At 42.9% G+C, this 23069-nt stretch overlaps 1 protein-coding gene across 15 annotated transcripts in view; it reads left to right on the forward strand.

Annotated features, from left to right (window-relative positions):
* Window positions 1-347: 347 nt before the first annotated feature.
* LOC125412284 (transducin-like enhancer protein 1) overlaps window positions 348-23069 on the forward strand; it is a 93991-nt gene continuing 71269 nt past the window's right edge. For 5 of the 15 annotated variants that reach the window (XM_048452954.3, XM_048452952.3, XM_048452963.3 and 2 more), the window contains exons 1-4: window positions 349-1247; window positions 1822-1922; window positions 3277-3340; window positions 3440-3484. In XM_048452954.3, the coding sequence (XP_048308911.1) occupies window positions 1224-1247; window positions 1822-1922; window positions 3277-3340; window positions 3440-3484 (234 nt within the window). In that variant the 5' untranslated portion in view covers window positions 349-1223. Of the gene's footprint in view, window positions 1248-1821; window positions 1923-3276; window positions 3341-3420; window positions 3485-23069 lie in introns of those variants that run through there. The other 10 variants (XM_048452953.3, XM_048452951.3, XM_048452956.3 and 7 more) reach the window with 4 other exon arrangements.

Below are 23069 nucleotides of genomic sequence, written 5' to 3' on the forward strand. Positions count from 1 at the left end.
CCCGGCTCGCCGCTCTCCTTCCTACCGACCTTCGGCGGCGGTTTGCCAATCTCAGCGTCTGACCGCTCCCCATTGGCTGGCGTGTGCGCCCCGCAGCTCCTCGGGCACCGCGGCCCTCAGAGCGCACGGGACGCGCTGGCGGAGGTGGGGCGCAGGCGGGTGGGCGGAGAAACGGGCTCACAGAGGCCGCGCGAGGTGGGCGGGGCTAAGCCCAGCACTGGCTGTGGCCGGCTCGCGTCAGCGTCCCACGTTGGTACGGCGCACGCGGTTGGCTGAGAGGCCGAGGCTCCGCCCACGTCCGCGGCGGCCCTGGCGCTTGCAGCCCCCGCCGCTCGACTCGGGCGGGGCGCTGGTTTGCTAGCGAGTGTGAAACCGCGTGTTAATGTAAGCGGCGCGAGAGGCGCGGGCGGCGGCAGGAGCAGCGGCGGGGACCCCGCGCGTCCCGGGGCAGGAGCCGGGACTCGCCTTCGACGTGGCCCGCAACAGAGGGAGGCCGAGCGGCAGTACGCTCGCCGTCGCGTGAACGTTTGCCTCGGGGTTGTGAGAGAACTTTGCTGCGGCTGGAGCTCGTCCACCCTTCGCCGAGATCGGGGAGGGGAAGGCAGGCGCAGGGAGCGCTGGAGCCCGGAGCGCGCCCGCTAGCCTGATGCCCGGGCTGGAGGAGCGGCGGGCGGCCGAGGGGCTGCACCGCGAACACTAGTGGGGAACCGGAGGGAGGGCGCGTACTGCCGCGACCCTGCGCAGCCTGCACTTCGTCTCCGCGTCGCTCCGGAGACTCTGCAACGCCGGTCGCCGAGCCTCCGGTGAGCCGGAGCTCACCGTCGTGGGAGCGGGTGACCTCCCGACCTGAGACGCGGCGCTTGCCGCTGGCTGTCTACGTGGGTTGTAGCCAAGGCGCCACCTGCGCGGCCGCCGCCGCAGGGAGGAGACTCTCAACCCGCCTGCGTTCGTGAGCCGCCGAAGGGAGCGCGGCCGGGGGCACCGGGTGGAGGACCGCCGTGGGACCCGGCGCCCCCGCTGCGCAGACTAGCCATCGCGGTACTGAGCCGCCCGTGATGTGGTCCTGAGGGCGGGGGCTGCAGCCGTCGCGCCCTGGCCTTGTATCCCGAGCGCCTCGCGCGCCGGCCTGCCGCTCTGCTTCGCGTTCCCCGGCGGGATTCAAGTTGGAAGTGGCGCGGAGGATAGAGCTGTCCGGGAACAGAGCCTCTGCTGCCGCCAGAGCGATGTTCCCGCAGAGCCGGCACCCAGTGAGTCGCCGGCGCGGCTGGGACCCCATCCCGCTGGGGAGCCCACGAAGCCCACTTCCCTCTGCCCCGCCCCTCCTGCTGGATGTCTAGACGCGCGGACGGGGGTCTCGCAGTCCCCTCGCGCCGGTCCCGAGACCGGAGTGATCTCGGCGTGGCCCCCTCCTCTCGCCTGTTTACTTGTAGTCAGTGCGGCCCGGGTCACTTCCAGGACTCGGGGCTGAGAGGGAGTTGGCATTTCTTCTCCGGTCCCTGGGGTCTTTACCGCACAGTTTGGGGAGGGGCGGCCTGGAACTGCGAAGCTCGGGCCGGGTGACCCCAGGGGCGTTGGGCACGCACGGTCCACGTTGGAGGTAGACTTGCTTCTGAGCCTCTTGAGAAATTAGGGCCCCGGGAAGATCCGCTTTCTCCTTCTCTAAAGTGAGCCCAGGGCTCGAGTTTGGGGCTTCGTTTTTCACCACTTCTAACTTTATTTTTTTGTTTATGTCCCATCCGCTTGTCTCTCCTCTTGACTTTTCTGCTTTACGTCCTCACCTTCGTATCTCCTTCCTTGGTCCCCCTTGCTGGTCACCTGCAGACGCCGCACCAGGCTGCAGGCCAGCCCTTTAAGTTCACCATCCCGGAGTCCCTGGACCGGATTAAAGAGGAATTTCAGTTCCTGCAGGCGCAGTATCACAGGTGCGTGTCGATCTACTTGGGGTGGTGGTCACCTGTGGGGGAGGGGGGTCCTTTCTCACCCGACCAGGCTGCTAGGGCTGTGTGCTTAGTGCTTGTGTCCAGGCGGTGGCGTGTGGAGTCACAGTTAAGCCCTGTCATTCATGTTACCCCCCTTTCTTAGCTCTTCCTGGGCCGCCCCTTCTGTTGTCTCCTCCTCCTCCCATTGTTTCGCCTTTGCGCATTTGTGGCTGTTCCAGGGAGTCCCTTTTCGTGTATTTTGGAGTTGCATGAGAACCGTCAATATTTGCACTTCGTTTATTTATTTTGCAACAGGCTGAACTAAAACATGGGTTCAATCAATGGCTCAGCCCTGGAGTGTGCGTTCAGGAAAGCAAAGTCATGTTGAAATTGCTGTTTGCCATACTAGAAAATTGGGTTGTCTGAGACAAAGTCCATTAGGGAAGACTAGATGCATTTAGCTGCCCATCGTGGGTGATTAGGCGGTAGAATGTAGATAACGTGCGTGGCCCACACTCTGGGGTGTTTGGATAGGCCAGGGGTATAGACTCAAATTCACATTGATCTCTGCTCTGGGTTCTTTATGTAATAATACCTTCTTTAACGGATTTGCTAGTGAAAACTCTTATTAAAGCCCCCATCCATAGTGAATATTCAGAAAGGTTACTTATTTTGCTTCTGTGGGATTTTGACTCATTGGAACTAAGCAGTGACTTTGAAGGGGATTTTTACTTTTGTCATGCTTAAGAAATAGGACAAACTTAAGGTTTGGTGGCATGGGTGTGAGGCTTTATTTATTATTTTATCAGTGGCTTTTTGATTTTTGATCTTTTATCCACTTTCAGATGATATCTCCAGAACTTGAGGCATACTTGCACACACTGTTTACTGAACAGGGGCAGAACTTCAACCCACTTCGTTGCTGTAGCAGTCTGCCATGTTTTGGCAGGGCTTCACACACAAAGGTTTTGAAAGGCACTAGTTATTATAGGAGTGACTTTACCAGCAAAGGTTTTCATACCTGAAGACTGCCTGGGCTGGAGAATGGTTGTACAAAGGACAGTCTTTGGTGTGTTCAAGTAGGATGGGGACACATGAGGAGCAGTCTGTTTGGATGGGTTTCTCCATCTTGCTCTCTCAACATGATTCATGCCCCCATGAACAAAAAGAACAGTAGTTGGTGGATGTTCCCTGTTGTTCACCTTCTTTTCCAGCATTGACTACAAAGACAGCTTTTAGGATGTTTTCCTAGCTTATTACTTTTCCAAATTGTTTTTGCTTGAAGTGCAAATATGTGAGGCAGATGTTAAACAAGTGACATAATGTTTACCCTAAGCTGCCTGTTTTGTTTTCGTAGTCTTAAATTGGAGTGTGAGAAATTGGCAAGTGAAAAGACAGAAATGCAGAGGCACTACGTGATGGTAGGTATCCAAGATAGGATCTTTTTCTTTTCACATAATTGTGTGTGTTCTGTCTACAAAAATGTGAGTTAACTACATGCTTGGTTCTTCTCTTTACAGTATTATGAAATGTCCTATGGATTAAACATTGAAATGCACAAACAGGTAAGCTTTAGTTAAATGTTAAGCTGAGAAAGCAGTTTATAGGATTTTGCCTTGCTGGTTTTGTCCTCAGTCACTGTATGTTAGGGGTGGGCGTTTCTGGGCTATTTTCTACCCTTCTTGGGGTTGGTGTTAATACTATGCAGCAAGGATTGCTTTTTCATGGTGGTTCCAAGACTAGCTGAGGTGCTCTGGAAATGTTTACATGCAGACAGGAACAGAGCTCAGTTTTCTTTTCCACACGGATAGATTTATCCTTTAAAGATCTCAGATATATTGTGGTTGCTGGAGTTTAGGACAGTTAATGTTTTTATATGTTTGGGTATAAAATGTGGAAAGTGAGGGGTACTTGGGTGTTTCTGTAATCAGATTTAATAAAGCATATGTCTGTAGAGTGCTCTTACATTTTGGTGTTCCATAAAGTGACACTCAAGGATTAGTGGCTTATTAGCAAACATGTTTTTGAAAATTTTCTCAGTTGATGCAGATTTGAAGGCGAAAAAAAATGTCCTTTTCCAGCTGACGAACGTGTTGGAAGGTACTTCAGTCGTAGTGGTTTTAAAAGCATGAAAGATTAGTGACTGGAAAGCTTTAGCAATAACTTGAGTTTGCAAGTTCCCATAAAATTCACACTTATGGCTACTATAATGGTGTATAAAAAGAGTATTGAGCTGGAACAAGACACTAAGGACCTCATAAGAGAAGAAAAGCTAAATGATTGCTCAGCCCAAAGGGCCCTCAATTGAGTAGTCATTGTCTGCCAAAGAAAGCATTAATGGCAGGGTGCAAGTGTTCTGGAGATATGCTGACATTCACTTTATCAAAATGCTGGTACAATAAGTCTTTTAGAAATCGATTGCCTCTTAAAAAATTATCATCAGATGAAGTTGCACAGTTGGACACGTTTCAAAGTACAACAATACAATTCTTACTTGATGTATATGTGCTATTTCATCTTAGACCCTTGTTTCATTAAATTAAAGAGCATGACTGACTGGCTAGGGCATGGTGGAGAAATTGATTAGTTCAGCCTTCAGATCTTCCTTATATTCAAAGATTTTCATTAAGCAAATCCATTTCAGAGTTGAATTCTGCTTTTGTAACTCTGCACTCTTTGATTTTTAATTCATCAAAGATTTCATAATTATGTACATTAGATCTGTTCTCAGATACATGTTTTCAGAGCACTAAGTCAGAGCCTTTCAGTATTGTAATGAGCCTTTCACAAAATGTTTGTTTTACTCATTTGCAATTCTTTATGTGGTGCTGCCTTTTTTTGTGTGTGTGTGTGTTTCTGTGGCTAGCTTGCTTTGCTGAGGGTTTAAGTCAATGATAGTGAGCTGGAATATCTTTGGTTTATGGCCATTTAAGTATGTAAGTAAACTTGGTGTAGGAATTCTAATTAGCTTCTTCTAAGCTACTCTGTTCGGCATTTTTTCTTTTCTGTTATGTATTCTGGGCACTGAGCTTTTTCTCACACATAAACTGGAAGGATTTAATACCCACAGACTCTTGTACAAGGGAACAACAAGTACCTCTAGGTCTTGTGTTGTGCTGGTGTTGGTCTCATTGGAGAAACAGAAAGAGGTGTGTTAATTCTGGGTTCTGGTGACTTTTTGTTTATGAGAGAAGAAGCCAAGGGGCCAGGATGGTCAGACACTCCTGGTGTGAACAGAGTTTTCTCTTGGGTTCTGTACTGTTCTGTGTTAGGCATATACTGTCTCTTTGTATGACAATATGCATTAATAATACACTGTGTGTAATTTTGCCAGTAATTTGAAACAAGTGGGAGGCTAAGAGACATCATGTTCTTCATAGTAGAGTGTTAAGCCCCCTGAAATTTAGTTTATATTGTAAATGCTGACAGACCCTTCACTAGAGTGGTGTGCAAAGCCATGCTGTAATTCAGTTTAAAGTGGTCTTATATTTGAAAAACATCCTTCTGAGTGTCACACGTTAATAGTAAGTTTTGAGGAGTCATTTGGTGCTGTTAGTGATCATAATTCTTATTAAAACTAGTGACGTCTGGCCCCCAGGGTGTAGCCAGGCTCAAATTGATGCTTTTTGCCGCCTGATCACCAGCATGGCCTAAGTGCTCATTATATTGTAGAGAGGGCCTTTGGAGCTCTCATTAGATTTGACAGGAATTCTCTCTGGGGGGAAACTGGGCATTAGCGAGACTCCTGACAGGCTGAAATTATTCCTGCTTTATGGCTTATAACCAAATGCTAGCAAGGCATCAGGGGACACAAAACATTGTCATTTCTGACAACATCTTTGTTACTGAAAAAAGGGTAGCCATGAAAAAAGGGTAGCAATGGGGAAATTTTGCACGGAGAGCACTTTAATGCCGATAAGATTTGTCTCTGGTGTGGCTCCAGCTTTCCCGTCCCAGCTTTCAGCAGCTTTGTCAGGCTCTCACTGCCGACTTCTCTGTCTGGAAGGTTTTAAGTGGAAGTACGTCCGAATCAAGAGTGGTCTAATTGTGGTTTCCTAACTTGGTATGGTGCCCACAGTCCGTGTTTATGTTGTGTCAACACTTCCTGATAAAACCTTCCCATGATTTGCTCTCCTCCATTCTCGGCTGGTTACAGAAAAGGCAGCTTACTGAGACAGTTTTTTTCCCTAGTGCTTTTTAATAGGCTGCTGTCTGTCTTTTCCCGTGTAGGTGGTAAATTCTATTTCTGATCACAGAGAGGTGGGACCTGTTTGTGAGAAAGCAAGGCAACTCTGAGAACACCAAAGTGTTGAAAATTACATTGAAAATAACAAGCTGGTGTGAGTCTTCATTCAGGAGCAGGTCCCCAGTGTATGAGCTATAATTTGCTGTTGTTGTGTTCAGTGTGTCCCTTAATATTTTGGGAAACAACATGTGCTGGTATTATGTTTTCTGCGTGGTGATAGGGCCAAGGCTACAAGCCTGATGTGGTGGCAAATACCTGTAATACCAGTCTGGTAGTAAGGCAGGGGGTTTTGAGACTGAGGTCAATGTGGGTTGCATAATGAGACCCCCTCTCAAAGAAAGGGTGTGTGTGTCTGCAAGTGGTGTTCCTCGCCTTTGTACCATTTTCAATGGCAGTCTGCTTCCTGTTGAGCTGGGTAAGTGGCTTGCTCTATCTTGACACAAGTTCAGCACTTGGAGATCAGGGCTCAGCATCATGGAGCTTTAGCTGTAGTTGCTTGTTCCAGAGTTACCAGAGCTGCTGCCTGTGCCCTCCAGGTTGCTTTGGGAAACAAGAAGCCAGTTGCAGAATCAATTTTGGACCTGTGTTCTGACCTGCATCTCTTCTGCTGTGAATCTTCTCCAGTTCACTGTTTCTGTGTTGATTAAATTTACAACTTACTATTAAAAACAGGTGCTTAGATGAATTATTCTGTAAGCTAGGGAAGTCAGCAGCACTGGCTTTCTGTGATTTGAGATCTGTGGAGATCTAAGTCATGGGAAGGTAGAAAGTTGTATACTATTGAGCAATACTGTGTTCAATACTGTGTTCATCCTAAATTGTGTTCAAGAACAAAAGAAACATGGCAGGAATCTTGAGGGAGAATGGCAGTCAAGCAGACACAGCCTGTAGCTGCTTTCTGTTAGAGTGGGCAAGATGAGCTCTGAGACTTCAACCTGACACTGGAAGGAAAGACAACTATTTTTTCAGGTCTCATTTTGGGTGCGATCATATGGTATATCATCACAAGTCCAGTATCTCCCATCGAATGAATTTTGGAGTGAAAGTATTGTTTACCGTTGGGATTCGTGCTTTTAATTTTTCCTAGAAAAGAGAGTATTCTTTGTGTGCATGCCTGTGAATTATTTAGGTGGAACTGGTAGGGATTCATTCCTTAGCAGTGAAGCATTTCCTATTTTTCTGTAAAATTTACCATTGTTTTGCTTTCATTCTATTGCTGAGTGATGGCTTTTCCTGTAAAATTCACCATTGTTTCTGCTTTCATTCTCTTGCTGAGGGATGCCTGTGATTCCTGACCTTTCTGCTTTTGCTTCCCAAGTGCTGGGATTGTAGATGTATGTCGCCATGCTCTGTTTTTTCATTTTTTATTTTTTTATTTTTTTTTGAAAAGTGTATGTTGGTTGTCTGTAGTTTGTTGCTTTGAGAATTTTTCAACATCACATTTATTTTGTGTGTGTGTGTGTGTGTCAGCATGTGTGGCAGGTACCTTTACCTGGTAAACCATCTCATTGGCCCCAAGATTCTTTTTAGGAAGGAACACAAAATCCCATACATGTCAGACATCTGATCTGCTACTGAGTTGCTAACACCTTACAGCCTTGAGAGTGCTCCCTCCCCCCGCCCCCCATCACAGACTAAGAATGACTGACTAGCCAGAGGGTAACACTTAGATTTAAGCTCTACCTGGTTTTAATCAGCTTGTACAAAGAGAGTAGCTGTCATCAAGATTGGAGTGGCCCCTAACTTCATTTTCATGATTTCATGAGCCGGGCTTGGGCTTGTCCCTTACAAGTGTAAGTTCAATGAGATAAAGCTGCATTTAAAGCCTGGAGTTTGAAGTGCAAGATTAGCTTGCAGATTTTTTTTTTTTTAAATCAAACAGGGCTGATTTCTTACTATCTAACAGTCCCCCCCTCCCCCCAGCCCTTTGTCTACTTTCTGTCCTTGGCCTGTACTGTGGCAAGAAAAGTGGGGAATCTGGCTAGGAATTTAAGAAAGCATAATGAAAAAAGTTCTCATAGGCTTAAGAAAAAAGATTTCTATTCAGTTGTGTTTATGTGAGGGGTCTCCACAGTGGGGGCAGGTGTGTGTGTAAGTAGTGCAGAAAGTGGTCAGAAGGAGGAGTTGGATTCTCTGGAGCTGGAGTTACAGGTGGTTATGATCCAGCCTGTGTCGGAATCTGAGAGTGGTTTTCTGCAAGGACAGTGTGTGTCGCTGCTGAATTTTAGGCAGGGTCCTGTATGTCCAGACTGGCCTCAGACAGGTGAGTAGAATTGAACCTGGGTTGCTCCCAGGCCAAAGTCACCTCTCCTACATTACTGTACAGCCTGGAAGAGTTCCTGAGAAGTATGAGTATGGTTTGGATAGTTAGAGGTCACATAATTAGGGACTGGGCATCTCATGAAAGAATTTTCAGGCCCTCCAGTTATGTCTTTGTAAATTGAAGGTGAGATTGATTTAAAGTCTGTTACTCAGTGCAGGAGCCCCAGCAGCACAGGCTTACAGATCCAGCACTCTGTACAGATTGAGGGCAGTTCTTCACCCGAGCACTTAAGATGTTCTACCAAATAATGTTTGTTAAGAACCACAAACAGAAAAACTTTTCTTCAGTAAATAACTGGTTCGTGGACCATTTTACATTTCTGTACAGTTGGGTCTTTGTTCTTTTCCTCCTTATGGTCTCTGAACGTGGATTAAATAGGGGGAAACAGAAGAGGCATTTCAGGAGACTTTACTCAGTCAGTCTCTCCACCTCTACTGCTTACTGATTTTGCTTGAGAGGCTGGCTTTAAAGTTAGAATCTCCTGCTCCAGTCTGCCCAGTGTTGAGATTTCAAGCCCTTGTTTCCAGCTAGAGCGCTTTTTAAATCGAATTTTAAATGCCCACTTTCCTCTTTTTGACAAAGTTGAATGTTTATACGATCAAAGTAGCCCTCATAACAGCGTTAGAGAATTCGGCAGTAGTGTGTAATGTAATACTTTCCGTAGAAAACAAAACAAAACATGTATAGTCATGCTTTGAAGTGTTGTAGTGCTTCATTGGGATGGCACTCAGGGCCTCACATGACAGATACCCAACCCAACTTGCTATTTTAAAGAGTGCTGGGGTATATGTGTTGGGAGGCTGGAGGTAGAGAAAGATTTTTTTTCTGGTTTGATAGGATGTTCATTCGCATATTGTTTACAAAGCTTTTTACTGGGCTTTGTATGTGGTATCATAAAAAAACTGTAAAAAATATTTTCAAATTTTCTCAGCTTATTATCCACTTACAATATTTTATAAATGTTAATACAGTAATGAAGTAACCAGTGATTTAGCATAATTATTTGTTTTTAAAATTTAAAATTTGAATTGCTGTTTCATACTGTTAACCAGCTTTGAAGCAACCACAGAATTTCTATGCGAAAATAGCATTGACTTCCTTCCCCTTAAAACTTTCATATTAGGTATAATAATGGTTTTCTTAATTTTAAGGTCAATACTATATGTTACTTCTTTATCATTTTTGTTAGAAGGAAAAAATGGAGAAAAAGGAAAATTTCTAAAATTTTCAATCAATGAAACTTCCTTCATCTGCTAAATAGAAGAACTGTGGAAACAGCTTCACCAAGGAGCAGTGTAACAACAGATACTGCTAGGTGCTCATCACCCTTTAGAGGTGATGAGATTATCACATGCTAATGTCGGGCACAGTAGCGCTGTACAGGTAACCCTCTGCAGTTCTTGCAGTGTTGACTGAATTTGTTTTAGCAGTGCCTTGTGCATCCTGCTCACAAACTAAACATGCTAATGTATCACTATATTTCACTGACTTACCCAGTTTGTCCCCCGGTAAAAATGCACACTGGCTCTGTCAGGACTGCTTTTCAGCATGTTACCGCATTTAGAACTTTAGCACTTTTTACATAATGAGTGCTTCAGGAGCTTGGGTGTTGGGGTCCTGTTCTGCTTTTCACATATCACCTTCGATGTCCACTTCTGAGTATTTTCCCTATTATTGTTCTTTGCTGTATTACCTTTATTTTCTGTCCTGCAGTCCTTTTAATCCAGACAAATAGGTCTCTTTATTTTAAAAGTTTTAGACTTTTTTTTTGAACTTTTCACAGCCTCCTTCACCTCCCTTCAGGGTCTTTTTATGTCAAGGCTCTCCGGAGAGTTTATAAACCCACAGTAGGCTGTCAAAACACCACTTATTTCAAATCAATGTTTTGTCTCATGCCTTGTTTATTACTCTGGCTCATTTACAGTCTGCTGGAAGCTTGTTTACATACGTTCTTAGGCGTTGAGTTATATATCACAAACTTGATACTCTTCCATGTTGTTGGTTGCAGTCATTTTGGATCCCCATCCTCAGAAATTTGGTGAGCAATCCTTGGCCAAAACCAGCAAAAGAAAACCAATCACTTGTGCCCATTGTGTCCAGATATAAAACGTAACCCTATGCAAAAACTGAGATCCATCAGTAAGTCCATGGAATCTGGACTAAAATCCTGAATCAAGAGTAGTCATAATGGTCCTTATGCTGAAATTTAAAATGAAATCTGTTTAGTTGAGCACTGATAATCTTTTCTAACTTGATGGGTTTTTATTTTTATTTCTTTAAGCTTGTTTGAGACAGTCTTATTATGTAGCTCAGTCTGGCCTGGAACTCGCCCTGCAGATCAGGTGGGCTTCAAACTCAGATCTTCCTGCCTCTGCCTCTTGAGTGCTGGGATTAAAGACATGTTATTGCCTGGCTCTTTTTCTTCTCTCACAGGTGGTTTATACTTTAAATATCCCAGTGCTTCCAGGCTTCAGGAGCATACAGCTGCCTGAACTAGTTCATGGAAGCTGCTGCTTCTTTTTTTAGTGGTGGTGTACCACCTTATGTGGGTATGGGGCTGAATTTGGACCTTTGCAGGAACTTTTAACTGCCAAATATCTCTCCATTCCTCCACCTTGCCTTTTCTTTAAACAGGGTCTTATGTATCAAAGACTGGTGGCAAAGTCACCATGTAATTCCCTTTCCCTTGAGTGCTGGGATTATTCATAGGTACTTAGGCTACCATGTCTGCTTTTCCACTGAGGATTCTTCATCGGGAGTTTAATTACACTAATTTGTTTAGATTTGGATTAAAAGAAAAGGACAAAATATGTTGTTGTTGAAGCCTGTTTCTTAGAGTGAACTGAATAAACCATTGCTTGTCAATTATGGACAGTCAAGCTGCTAGTAGAATTGGTGATTAAGTTGTATTACTGCAATTATATAATGATTATAGACACAGTTTTGCTTTTTTTTAACCTTCCAAATTTTTATGTCCGCCACTCATTTTGTTATATAAAAACTAAATATTCAGGAAAGGAGAGAGAGGACCGGAAAGGTGGCTCAGCCGTTAAAAAAGGCTAGGCTTACAACCAAAAAGAACAAAAAGGAGAAAAAAAAAAAAAAAAACGCAGTGAAAACTCATTAACACTCACTCACCTATGTGGTGTCTGAAGTATGTAAATTAAAACATTTTATACTGCTTGCCTGTTGGTTGTTGGTCTTCGTGTGTGTTTGGGGTGGTGAGGCGTGGCTGACCTAACCATGCTGGCTTTTACTATTTTGCCAAGGATGTCTTTGAACTCTGACCCACTGCCTTCATCTCCTTGGAGCTTGGATTACCTCTTTAAAGAAAGAAGGATCTGGAGAGTGGGGGGTGGGCTTGGTAGAGGACAGGGACTTTTCTTTTTCAACCAACTTTATTCTAATTTGATGTGAGGGAGGAGTCTTTATATGTTTCTTAGGGGTTCTATCTTAATGGATTCTTCCTTCTTTCAAATAAACTTATCCTTGAGCTTTTGCATGTTTAAATTGCTGACTTACACAGTGTTAAGGTGTTTTTCTTCAACACACCCAAAGCTCCGACGAATTCATACCAGGTGTCTAGCCACCTCGTTTTAGGCCCTTTAATGTAACCTTAAAGCACTTGGAAATCTGCCCACTGTGTTTGCTAGGGAGAAATTGTTTTATTATTAACAAGCAGGGACAGAAAATGCTTTTGCAAAAGGAGGCTAACTTTGAAATTTGTGTGTATATAGAAAGTGCCCTATTTGGGGATTTTATTTCTAGGTGGTAAAAGAATGTGAGGTGCCAGGGAGCAAACCCTGAGGCTCCCTGTATGAGAAGCACCTAGGTCTCCCTAAGGCTTAGGTCGTCAGGCCCCAGGTTGGCTTCTTAAGAGCCACGTTTTTGTTCCTTGCCATCACCCTTTTGATGCTTTGAGCAAATAATGAGTCAGAGCCACTTAGAAATGTGGTGACCAGTGGTGTATTGACATGCTCAGACACTGAAGAAACTGCATCAGGGAGGTAAACCACTGGGATTTGCAGTAAATATATTACAGCACACAAGTGACTTGCCAATACTGCTTGTTTAGCAGTTTGCAAGGGCAATGGCAGTATAGATTTTTGAATTAGAAGGGAAGGGCTGTTCTTTCTCTGTGCAGGAACATCTACTTGATGTCTGGGGAGGAAATTGATTTTGGAAACAAAATATAGCTGCCTTTATTTATGCCATTTCATAAACTTCTATGGATTCATGAATGAAAATCAAAAGGTTGTTTTGGGTTTAAGGAATGGTATGTTAATACTGATCTTCTTAGTTCAAAATGGAAAAGGATGGACCTGGGGATGGAGGAAAGGCATCCTGCGTACATGTAGCTTGCTCCACTCAGTTTTTTGTTGTTGTTCGTTTAGCACGAGGTCTCATGGAGCCCTATTAGCCTCCAATTCACTGTGAAGGCTGGAGTTGGACTCCTGATTGCCCTTTTCCACCTTATAAGGATTGAGATTATAGGCATGTGGTATTCACAATCATTTCCCCTTCTCTCTTAAATCTATGGTTTTTGTTTTGCTTTGTTTTTTTTTCCTCTGTGTTTTTGGTTTTTCAAGACAGGTTTTTCTGTAGCTTTGGAGCCTGTCTTGGAACTAACTCCTATAGATCAGGCTGGCCTCGAACTCACAGAGACCCACCTGCCTCTGCCTCCCGGGTGCTGGATTAAAGATGTATACCACCACCTGGCGACTTAAATCTGGGTTTTTTTTTTAAATCATTTTTTTGAGATGAATTTTGCCATTGTTGCTTGGCTTACCATGAATTTGAGATTGCCTTGTCTCCCCAGACAGCTTACCAGCATAAACCATCATGCCCAGTTGAATTAGTCGTCCCCTTTAGTATTTTGGTTTGCTAAGGTTCTTTTGTTTCATTGTAGAGTGGGCTTTATTGGCATTTCAGTGACTATAGAGTCCTCTAGCCATGGAGCTTCTTGGGAATTGCTCTGCAAAAGCTTCCTGTCAACTCCCTCAGTTTCCTCTTCTTTGTGTGTGGATATGAATTGCGTCACCTTCAGTGATATATTCAATAAGTGAGAATACAGACAAATAAAATTAGGGGTGACCAAAGCAGCTCCCTCCCTTATGAGGAGAGGTTGAAAACCATTATCAAATCTGTTAGCCCCTTTAAACTCCATTCATGCTCTTGGCCTTGCAAGTCTGACTCCTCTTGTACTTACGTCTTGTTTTTTGCTTTTCATTCTCAACATTTACTTTTTTCCCTGTCTGCAGTCACTTTTTATTTTTCTCTTTGTAATTTTAAAGTATTCTTTATTGATATCCTCTCTAGGTCATAAGCATTTGTCTTCAGTTCAAAAGGGGAAAAAAAACCCAGAAATACAGCCCTTTGGATAATCTCCACTGTTTAAGAAATATAAAATAATTAAAATAATAAACACATGCCTATCAGCAATGTGGTATATCAAGTATTTAATATAACTAAAAAGGAAAATATAGTGGGCTGAGGGTTTTGTTTTGTGTTTTTCATTTATTAGGATGGACAAACACTAAATAAGACTTGGTTCATTTTTACAAAAATGAGTTTTACAAAAAGTGAGTTCAGCTATATAAATGGAAGAGATTTGTAGGTGTGGTTTAGATTTTTTTTCTTTTTTAATGTAACAAACTAACTGAAGTTGAAGAAATTGCCTTCCTGAAGATCAAGGGGTTTGTTTGCAGGGTTGCTGGGTCAAGTTGTATGGTTAGAGAAAGTTTCAAGCCTTGAAACAGGGTGTGTGTGTGTGTGTGTGTGTGTGTGTATGTGTGCGCGTAGGGGGTGTTGTCTGCATGTGGTATGTTTTTGCGGTATAATCTGTAAAGTGCTGTGTAGGGGACTTGTATATTTCTGTATCTATTTGGTCTTTGGATGTTTGTTGACTTGTCACATTTACAGCTCTTGCCTAAATATTAATATTTGGAGAAGTAAAAGCAAAACAGCAAAACCTCACGTCAGTATAAAGAATGACCTTTGAGGTTGGTTGTAGATATTTATTATCTTTATTTTGAGATGGGTCTTGCTATGCTGTTGCCCAGACTATCTTGAACTCCTAAAGTCCATGAGCCTTCTGACTCAGTTTACCAAGCAGCTGGAACTACAGACATGGGCCTCTGCTTCTGGCTGACATGCTGGAAGTTGAGACTTTAGGACTCAGGAGACATTTCTTATGCCTGTGGTAAGTACTTAGAATGAAGAAAGGCATAGTTCAATTAAGCCTGTTCTCAGGAGCTGTGAAGTAGCCCAGTTGTCCTGTCTGTCTATATAGGAAAACTGGTTGTTGACAGCTGCTTTGACCTGCCAGTTGGCTGGGGTTCCAGAGCCTTTCCATTTGGAAGCACGCTGACTCTCTCTTAGGCTCCTGGGCCATGAGCTCCCTTGGAGCCAGTGTCTGAATAGCTGTAGAGAAAACTGGAATTGGCCCACTGAAGTGCATCCAACATCCATACTTTTTAGCTGACCAAAAGCCAAAATCGTACTGCTAAATTCAAGATGGGAACTGCCAACTTTTGAATCTTGTAAGAAACCTGTTTCTTGCTGATTACCTTGGGTGTAGGGGTACTGTTGAAGTAAATGAAGGATATTTTGACTGATGATTTCTGTGATGACCCCTAGAGTTTTCCAGCTGGTTGTTCATTTATATATCTGTATTCATTTCTATTTCTTGGCTGATTTACAGGGAACTTGACTCAGTTCCCTTAAAAGAACATAAATTCACTGGCAGAGTATTTTAAATAATAATTTTAGCTATTGTTTTGACCATATATGGCACAGCTTCAATATCTAAGAAGTGATTTAAAACAAGTCATTTTTTCTTATCAGCTTCTGGGATTACTCTTGCCAGTTTCCTTTGCTCTTGAGATTGACATTGCTTATTAGTTTGTATGGAGCAAGTGTCAGTTGTTTCTCAAATTAAAGCAAGGATAAGGAAGAGCTTTTTAAGCAGACTTTGCATTGTGAGAATATGAGTATTGACACTGTTCATAATCTGGAGTACAGTTGGAAGGCCAGGCTCTGCTGTTTGTTCCATACTGGCTAATATGGCTGTACAGGGGAGATGAATGTGGCTCCTTTTCCAAGTCTATTACTCAGGAGGACTGTAAATTTGATTGGCTGTTACAATTCTAGCAGAATCATTCGATTTGAGAGCAATAGAAAGATAAGATATCCAATTACTCAAATGATTTGCAGGGTTAGCCAACGTTGTCATGGAGACATGAGTTGGAACAAATTAAATTTTAAGCAATAAAATAATCTTAAAGCCCGTCTGGGAACAAGAAAATTTGGCAGTAGCACTTACCTGAATTGAATCTTAGCTTGACACGATGTTGTTTGACATTGATATACTGTGGAGGCCTAAACTTTATATATAGTACATTATCTTTAAGAAGTATCCCTGCTAAACCAGTGAAGGAGAATATTGATATTAAAATCAAGGGGCATGTACATTTATTCTGTGGCTTAAATGGTAATTGGCCCTCGGTTCCTACAATGTTTTGTATTTAAGGATTTAAATGCCTTAAAGATGAAGAGGCTTTAATTGAACATTTAAAGAAAAGATTGATTTAGCAGCCACATGAGTTTTCCGAGCAGCTTTGCAACTGTGTGTTTGAAGATGCAGTAGAAATCCTGTGGCAGCCTGTCAGTGGGGGAGGAGGTGTGAGCATGCATATGTCTGCATGCACAACTGAGGAGAGTTTTGACATACACTTCTGCGCTGAAGGTACTTCTTTGTATTCGCTTAATTTTCTACTTTGTGGTGTCACTTGAAGACTGGAAAACTGTTCCAAATTTCAGGTGATGACCTAACACCTGAGTGAGCACTGGTCTAAGATTTAGAGGTTATTCCCCTTATTGCTACATTGTTTAACTGATTCCTGTCTTGTGCCTTGGATTTGAAAGCTGCCCAGTGCCCAGAAGCTCAGCGGGAGGGCCGTTTACCCAACTGTCTGTTAGGTAGATGGAGATGAAAACTGGTCTGAGGGCGAGCCATTTGCCGCAATCTCACAGCCTTCGATTTTCTTCCCATCCTAACCACAGATCATCTCAAATGATTCAGTAATGACCAAAAGTGCAGTATTGACCTTTATTCCCTGGTGGATTACTGTGTTTCACAGTCCAAATGGCAGGAAGTCTCTTCTGTTCTGCAGAATGAATGCAACATTATTGAGTCAGCCTAGCCCTGTGGGAACCACACAAGTGCAGACCAGTGTAACAGAATATGTGGGTTAAATTTGGTTTCTGATGCTCTGGGAAACGAGAGCTGGCACGTCCTGGAACCCACACAGTTAGTGGGGGAATATTTGAGATGTTTTCTAAAAACACCCACATGCATTGATTTGTCAGCTTTTAAAGTAACTTGTTACTTGGTTGTATTCCTGACGTAAATGGCTCTCATTTCTGTCGTCCTGGGTTGCCTTCTCATTCACATTGTACTTTTCTGAACCTCAGGACGCTAATCATAAAACCATGTATCATAATTACAAATGGACATGACTGTGCATTTGGAAACTGTCCGTTTTCTTTATCACACTTGTTCTTATGTTTATTTTGGTTAATTTGTATATCCGGGAATCTTGTTTCCTCTGTGCAGCATACCATTGTTCAGAAAGCAGGTAGGCTGTTGTTATCTTAGAGGACTGATGCTGTCCTTTGAATTGGATTTCTCTGTAGGTTATATTTCAGTGTTTTATCCTCATCCCCATAAAACAGTAATTTCATTTGTAGTTAAAGTATAATTCCTGATTGCCTGCCTCAAGCAAAGCTGCATCATTATCCAGTAGTTCTGTATACTCCAAGTAGTTCTACAAACCATCTTCTACATAGTGAAGCTTCTCTGGGTGTTAGGCCTTGTAGATTTGTTTTAAATTGATTTTGAGAGTTTACTTTGTTATCTGTTCATATTCGTCTCCATCTTGTAGCACATTCTGCTGCCGTTGTACCGAGTATTACTGGGACTAGTCATTAGACCCTGTGGTAGTTCCCCTACTCCCTCCCCACAGTTCCCTCTTCTGGATACTCTGGAGCTTTCCGGTTCCTGATGTTGATAGAAAAGAGTTAAGCCAGGTGGTGGTGGCATATGCCTTTATTCCTAGCATTTGTGAGGCAGAAGCAGGCGGATTCAAGATCAAGGCCAGCCTGGTCAACATAGTACGCTTCAGAACAGCTAGGACTACACAGAGAAAAACAAAACAAAACAAAAACAAACAAAATAAAGCAAACAACAAAAATGATAGAGAGAATTAAGCATGCCCACTTGGGAAACCAGGACCATTGCTTTCCTTCCTGTGGTACTATTCCTGACTGATAGCTCAACCTGGGGGAAATGGTAAGGCAGCTCAGGGGCTGGATCTTTTCAGCTAAAATTAAGTAACACAGATCCATGACGCCCTCACAGCCACTCTGCTAGACCATGGCTATCCTTGATCTGGGTCTTGTGTAGTAGTTAGAGTGGCAGCTTTCCCTGAGATGTCTCCTGGGAAGAGCAGCAACTGCTACCCTGTGTGTACCGGTAATTTAGTTGTATATAGCATGTTGATGAAATTAGGAAACCCACAGTTTCACTCACCATCCCCATTGGCCAAAGATTTCAATATGTTAAGGAAACACACATGCTAAGTCGTTTCTTCAATTATTGCAAAGATGTAAACCTCAGGAGCAAAGACCTTTGCTATATCACAATGAACAGTATAGGATAGTAGGTCACAGATGACTGGAGGTCAGTAGCAACCAGAAATAAGTGACAGGTGCCTCAGTAATAGCTGAAGTCAAGGGAATGTTGTTTATATCACTGCTGTGGCCCCCACCTTTTGAAACAGTCACGTGTGCTTTCCATTCAGGGTTTGACTCTTTGTATCTGACCTCAGTGGTCTCTCACAGGTCCTGTTTCGGCTTAGCGGTTGCAGTTCTAATCTTCTGGGGATGACGGTGATGTCATTGACTTTTCCTCCTACTGATCTCGCTGTTCTATGAAGTACCTGATTTTTCATGTACTGCCAAGTGAGCATGATCTGTGAGAAGAGTTGGAGGTGTGGCTGGTTTGGAGTAGCTACGGAGAGACTGGCTCTGTCCAACCCAGAGTAGTAGAATTTGTCTTGCAAGCCTGTGGAGTCACAGAAGGTATTTTGCTTTAAGGGCACCAAAAGCTGTCTTGTTTTTCCAACCTGTAACAAGTCAATATGATTTCCTGTGAACAGGCCCTTTGTGAACTCCATAACAAGGGTTTCTGAATAATAGAAATGAGCCAGTTACAAGCCTAAACAGCTGTGATACTTTTGTCAAGATGCAGCTTTACCAAAGTGACAAATTAAAGCCCAAATGTTCTGCTTGGCAACAGTTGGGTCAAAACATTTAAATCATTAATTAGAAGGAACTGAAGGTGGGGGGCAACTGACACAAATACATTACAAACTCAGACCTCATCTTCAAAATGCAACTGAATTCTTTGGGGAAAAAATTAGGGCAGCCCTCAAGTGGGCCTGACAAGCTTGTCATTTGCAAATAAATCAAAAGACCATCATTGCAGGAAGGAGACCCAGTGAATAGAGTTGCTTTGTCATTCTTTGATGAGCCCTACACTCAAGCCTGCTATTAAAAATGAATGCATTCAAGAGGCTCTGCATTAAGAACATAAACAATTAAGGGCACTTGAGCTGGTCTGCTGAGAGCTGCTGAAGAGAAGAGATGGCAGAGTTTCTGCATTCTGCCTCCAGAGCCAGAGAATGGGAGCAATTAGTGTTGCTATCTCCACCCAGGCAGGCTTCGGCACTTTTTTCTTTTTTTCTATCTTTTCTTTTTTTCCTTTTTTCCCCTTCTCATAACTCCTCCTTGTTTTCAGAGAGGCTAACTATAAAGATGAGCATTGAAAGGAAGAGTGTCTGAGCCTAGTTGGGAAGGCTCAGGTTTAGCAAGTGTAGAGACTACAAGGTGCGAGGAGAGGGAACATAAAAGTTATTATCTGCAGTCCTTGTGATAGATTCTGCACAGCTGACCCACTAAAAGCTTTCTTTCATTTGCTGCTCTTTGTCTTATATTCGTTACAATTTTTAAGAAGGAGTACGTTTACCTTGCCATGGGACAGGGTAATCTGGATAGTACATGAGATTTTATACAAGAGAAAAATGTCCTGGGCCCTGGGTTTGTGTTTTTCACTCTATTTGTTTTATAGAACTATAAAAAAAATGTTGCTCAGATGTCATAGCAAGGCTTTGGAGAGAATCCTAGATGTGCCATCAGATTGTTCTGACCTTAAACTGGTTATTTTAACCTTTGAATTCATTCCAAGAGGATTTAGTTTGAAATTGAGAGAGATGCCACAGGGCCAGGCTGAAGTTAAGCACAAGATTCTGTGCCAACATATGCTAGTAGATGGTGCTAGATCTCAGAGTGACCCTAAGTTCCCACAACTGCAAGAACACCCAGTGAACCATGAGAAAGAATTGCAAGTTTCCAGGCCCAGATCTCAAGCGGAAGCTCTGGAGCTAAGGGAAATGCTCTGGAGACTAGACATCACTTGTTGACTGAGGTTTTTGTCCTGCCCAGACCTGTAGTCATTCAATTCCAAAGAATCACACAGAGGTCTACATAAATTATAAACTGATTGGCCCAGTATCTCAGGCTCTTCTTATTAACTAATTCTTATAACTTATATTAGCCCATAATTCTTGTCTGTGTTGGCCATGTGGCTTGGTACCTTTTTCGGTGAGGCAGTCACATCTTGCTTCCTTTGTGGCTGGATCACAACTGCAGACTGAAGTTTCCTTCTTCCCAGAATTCTCGTTGCTCTGCCTCTACTTCCTGCCTGGCTACTGGCCAATCAGTGTTTTATTAAAAATAATACAAGTGACAGGATAAAAGAACATTGTTGCACAGCAATCACTGATCAGGCCAGGGCTATTGCCTAGGGGTGCAGCATGTGTCTAACATGTGCCAGGCCCTGGATTCCGTCTCTGGAAGCAAGACAATAAAGCCAATCCCATATCCTTTCAATTTAGGGTTTTTTTTTTTCCTAACATGCCATTAGTGATTTTATTGACATTAAATTTATTTTAAGCAGAAGTCTTAATAGGTATATTAAGTCTATCTATATAGTTTATTAGGATTTTGGGTAACCTTACCTTTTCATAAGCATTTTGTTAATACCAACCTGGGATTATAATGTGAAGCCACAGAATGACAGATGTCCTAAAGGTTTCTCTTTCTTGCATAGGGGATGGGCACACTGGATGTGATTTGCAGTGCTATGTACATAGATAGCATTGTTGTGGAAAGTTTGTTTACATGTAGCCTGAACTAGCTTTAGGTATGTCAGAGTTACCTCCAGGAACTAGAAATGTTTTTATGGTTTGTGCTCCACAGGTGGGTAAGAGTGACTGATATTGATATAATGTTCTTTGTGGTAAAGATAATGGCTGTAGCTTGCTTGGTTTCAGCTTGTAGTTCATAGTTGGAGTTGCTTCTAAGATGCCTGTTCTGGCATGCAGAGCCTTTCTGCCAGAGCAGCGGGAGTACAGTAACCTTGCCTTTACAGGTCACAGGGTATACTTGTGATGCCATTATTAGCTGAGGGGAAGCAAGACGTGTTTGGATTGAAGTGAAGAGACACCATGACCAAGACAATTCTTATAAAGGAAAGTATTTAATTGTGGATTGCTTACAGTTTAGAGGGTCAGTCCATTATTGTCATGGTGGGAAGCAAGACAGCATGCAGGCAGACATGGTGCTGGAGCTGAGGGTCCTTACGTCTTGATACAAAGACAACAGGAAAGTGAACTGAGACACTGGGTGTGGCTTGAGCATATATGAGACCTCAGGTCTGCCTCTGAAGTGATGCACTTCCTCCAACAAGGCTACACCTTCTAGTAGTGTCACTCCCTTTGGGAGTCCACTTTCTTTCAAACCATCACACTGCCCAGTTGCATTGCTTTGTGAATAAAGCTTGAGTTTATCAGTTTTGGATATGGGGCTTGTAATCTTCCTTTACTGTGTTAGCAAATCATTTCCTTTAAGTATTGATGTCTATATATGTGATTTGAAGATGGACAGGTGTACAAACGATATCAAGGATTGCCAAAGTAGTCACTGTCTGGGTTGTGGGGCCAACAACATTTGCCTTCCTTAAATAATAAATACATTAAAACAATAAATTAAGAACAGTGTTCCAAAAGACTCTGAGGTTTAGGGAGTCAAGTCACATACATCTTATCATGCAGCATAATCTCTTTTTGTTTGGGGTATCAACTTGCAGAACCCGGCTATGAACGTGGCCTTTTATAAAGAACATGCACATGTGTCCACACTGCCACAAGGTTTCTCTTCCCTCTCATTTCATCTGGTGACTTGTATTGGCTATTTTAGAATCATCATCAGTGTGATTTTAATGGTTACTTGCCATGCCTGTGGGTTGGCATGTATTTGACCATTCCTTAAGTATTACACAGCTGCTTTATCAGGAGGCAAATGTTAGGTTTCTCAACAACTGTGGAAAGTTGTAATGTGTTAAACTACTATTGAATCTATCTTCTTCTTCCCTTTTGCTTTTAAAACAAGGTATGCAGTGAATTTTTTTCACATATGGAATGCTTTTCAATTTGAACTATTTCCTTGTGATTAATTTTTAGCTCTGGGAGCTTTATTCTAGGATGTAGATGATTTTCTGGTTTTGAAACACTGTCTTATTGCCAAGATCAACTGTATCGGGAACCAGATGCGCAGCTCAGTGGTAGAGCTCTTGTCTGCCATGTGAGAGGCCCTAATGTCACTTCCCAGTACTGCTAAAAACAAAGCCAAAAATGACTACTGTGTTAACTAGCTGTCCTCAGTGGCATGTATTTAGTCCACCTTTCCTGAATACTCAAATTAGATTGTAGTAAAAAGTTTATTTTTTTCAAACAGAGGCTAATGTAGCCCAGGTTCAACTCAGCTTCTCTCTGTAATTATAATGACTTTGAACTCATCCTCCTGCCTCCCCTCCCAAGTGTTGAGATTTATAGTCATGTGCCACAACACCCAGTTTTATGGAGTACTACAGTTTACATTCAGTGCTTTGTACACGTTAGACAAACAATTTGCCATGCTTAGTACATGTGTGTGTGTATGTTACATTATATATGTAAGTTATATATAATGTTAAGTGATAATAACAAGATCCAAATGAGCCACCTTATGAAGAACTTACCAACACTTAATTTACTGATTTTTCTCTAAACCTCAAGATTGATGGGGGGGGGGATCACTTTGACAGCCTTTAGTGGAAGCACTACTTTTTAGGATCCTTCACTTTGTAATTTAATCCTGGTGGAGCTTCACTTCCCTAAACTGACTTTGGGCAGAGTGCCACAGGACTGCCTAGAGGCCTATGGGCAATTCTCTCACAGTCCTTACCCTGTCTCAAGCTTCAAACAGCACTTATTATGCATTAACTTTGGGTGTAGTAGGGGAAGAGTATGAGCCCCGGGGAGTGGACTCTTTAGTCCTTGTAATTGGACAGGTGTGAGGAGTTTGAGAAGAGAATGCTGAGCTTTTAGGAATCAGAATCCTGTAATTGTCCCATGTAGCT

Source organism: Myodes glareolus, chromosome 3 (genome assembly GCF_982192425.1).
Source record: "Myodes glareolus chromosome 3, mMyoGla1.1, whole genome shotgun sequence".
In the NCBI taxonomy this organism is placed as follows: domain Eukaryota; kingdom Metazoa; phylum Chordata; class Mammalia; order Rodentia; family Cricetidae; genus Myodes; species Myodes glareolus.